The sequence below is a fragment of the Frankliniella occidentalis genome, unplaced genomic scaffold (genome assembly GCF_000697945.3).
Source record: "Frankliniella occidentalis isolate FOCC.00 unplaced genomic scaffold, Focc_3.1 Scaffold137, whole genome shotgun sequence".
Classification (NCBI taxonomy): Eukaryota; Metazoa; Arthropoda; class Insecta; order Thysanoptera; family Thripidae; genus Frankliniella; species Frankliniella occidentalis.
Genome location: NW_026267264.1, coordinates 358,692 through 360,382, shown reverse-complemented (window position 1 = coordinate 360,382; position 1,691 = coordinate 358,692). Strand labels below are relative to the sequence as shown.

The 1,691-nt window shown below is 52.1% G+C and overlaps 1 protein-coding gene across 1 annotated transcript; it reads right to left on the bottom strand.

Moving 5' to 3' along the window:
* Positions 1–140: 140 nt before the first annotated feature.
* LOC113211034 (protein HEXIM1) lies at positions 141–1,635 on the bottom strand. Its single transcript, XM_026429268.2, has one exon. It carries the CDS (start codon positions 1,479–1,481, stop codon positions 264–266), a length of 1,218 nt encoding a protein of 405 aa, XP_026285053.1. The 5' UTR covers positions 1,482–1,635; the 3' UTR covers positions 141–263.
* Positions 1,636–1,691: the final 56 nt, after the last annotated feature.

The window sequence follows — 1,691 nt, the reverse complement described above, 5'->3', positions numbered from 1 at the left end:
AATATGAAAAGTTACAGATAAATAACAGATTTTTACCTTATAAAAAGTATACTAGTGTTGTGTTGAACAGAGAAAGTCCGTACACAGAAGTGCAGAAGAAGGCTCAGCAATTCACAGCCATTGGCTTAAAAAAAAATAAAAAAAATTACAATGTTTTGGCCATCTATGAAAATTTACAATTATGAGACCCACTCTGCTCAAAATAAAGAAAGATCACTAATGTGTCAAGAAATGCCAATTATATGGCGATCTAAGAAGCAATTTTAGACAAAAGCAGGAGAACTCTCTTGATTCGAGGGCTCTTTAAGAGCCTCTCCAGGTGATTCTGTTTCCATTTCTTGATCTTGCTGTGAAAGAGGGGTCAATGTGTTTGACTGATCCTCAGCAGTCATTTCAACATCTAATATATCATTCTCAGGACCAACTGTTTGAGGTATTACATTTTCACGGCTCTTCAAGCTGCTTGATCTACTGGCCTTGCTACACCTGCTTCCTTTACTGGCTTTGCTTTTTCCTGAGCTACTTGATGACGACGAACTACCAGATGTTGTTGAACTATCACTTTCTGAGTCAATGGAGGATGAGAGAGACGACGATGAAGGTCTTACAAGACTACTGGATGACTGTAGCCTTTGGTTTTCTTGAACCAAAAGTTCATTTTCAACAACAAGTTTTTGTATCTCTTCTTGAAAAATTCTTATTTTTTCTACCATGGCCGGCTCCACTGGCACTTCCCCTTCAGCTATCTCACTGTCTGAATCAGTTCCTGTCACACCATTACCACTCATGTCCGCTGTTGTTGAACTTGTATTCTGGCCTGTCAGTTTTTTCTCTAGCACATTAACTCGTTGTTCGAGCTGCAAATACTCTTGTATGAGATCTAGCTTGGTCATGGTACCCAACCGTTCTACGTGGACATCCTCATATGTGTTGGAGAACTCTTTGGACAGGTACAGCTCTTCCTCGTAGGAAGAGGACTCATCCTCTGAGTCAATGCTGAAGCTGGGGTCCCTGGACCTGGTGGTCCTGGCGCCCCGCTGCGCCTCCAGGTCCAGGTCCTGCAGGTCCGTGTGGTCTTCCATGATGAACTGGGTGGTGTTGTTGGGGGCGGGCAGCGCGGTGGGCAGCCCTGCGGTGCGGGTGGGACTCCCCCCGCCCGCCTGCGCGCCCGCCCCGGCAGTCGCCTCCGCCAGCTCGCGCCTCCACAGCCACCCCTTCTTGTTGTTCCTGACGTGCCGCTGACGGTGCTGGTGCTTGCGCCGCTTACGCCCCTTGTCCAGCTTCTCCAGCTGATCGGGGTTGTCCGGGGACGACCCCCCCGCACCGCGCTCCCCGCGGAACGCCTCCATCGCCACAGACAGCTTGAGGTCCACGCCGTCAGGGGGCAGCACGGGTCCCTGGGGCTCATGGCGACCCTGGGCGTTGTTAACCGCACTCTCGGCCTTCGCGTCCTCGTCCGCACCTACTTGAATGTCCTCCATTCTGCTCGCCCGCCACACCCGGTCCTCCGCCACGACAGCGCACTCCACCCAGGACTCCCCGTCCTCACAAAAGGGCTAGAACCGTTGCAGCCCTCGCGTCCACCCCGCCCCGATCGAGCGCGTCGAGGATTTTGGTGCGGTTTCGGTCGGGTTGTTTTCTGCCGCTTCTCGGCGGGAGCGCTGGCGTCGGTGTCGTGGGGAGGAGGGGGG

Excerpts from the sequence above, each read along its gene's own strand:
- LOC113211034 (XM_026429268.2), bottom strand. The coding sequence starts at position 1,481 with ATGGAGGACATTCAAGTAGGTGCGGACGAGGACGCGAAGGCCGAGAGT.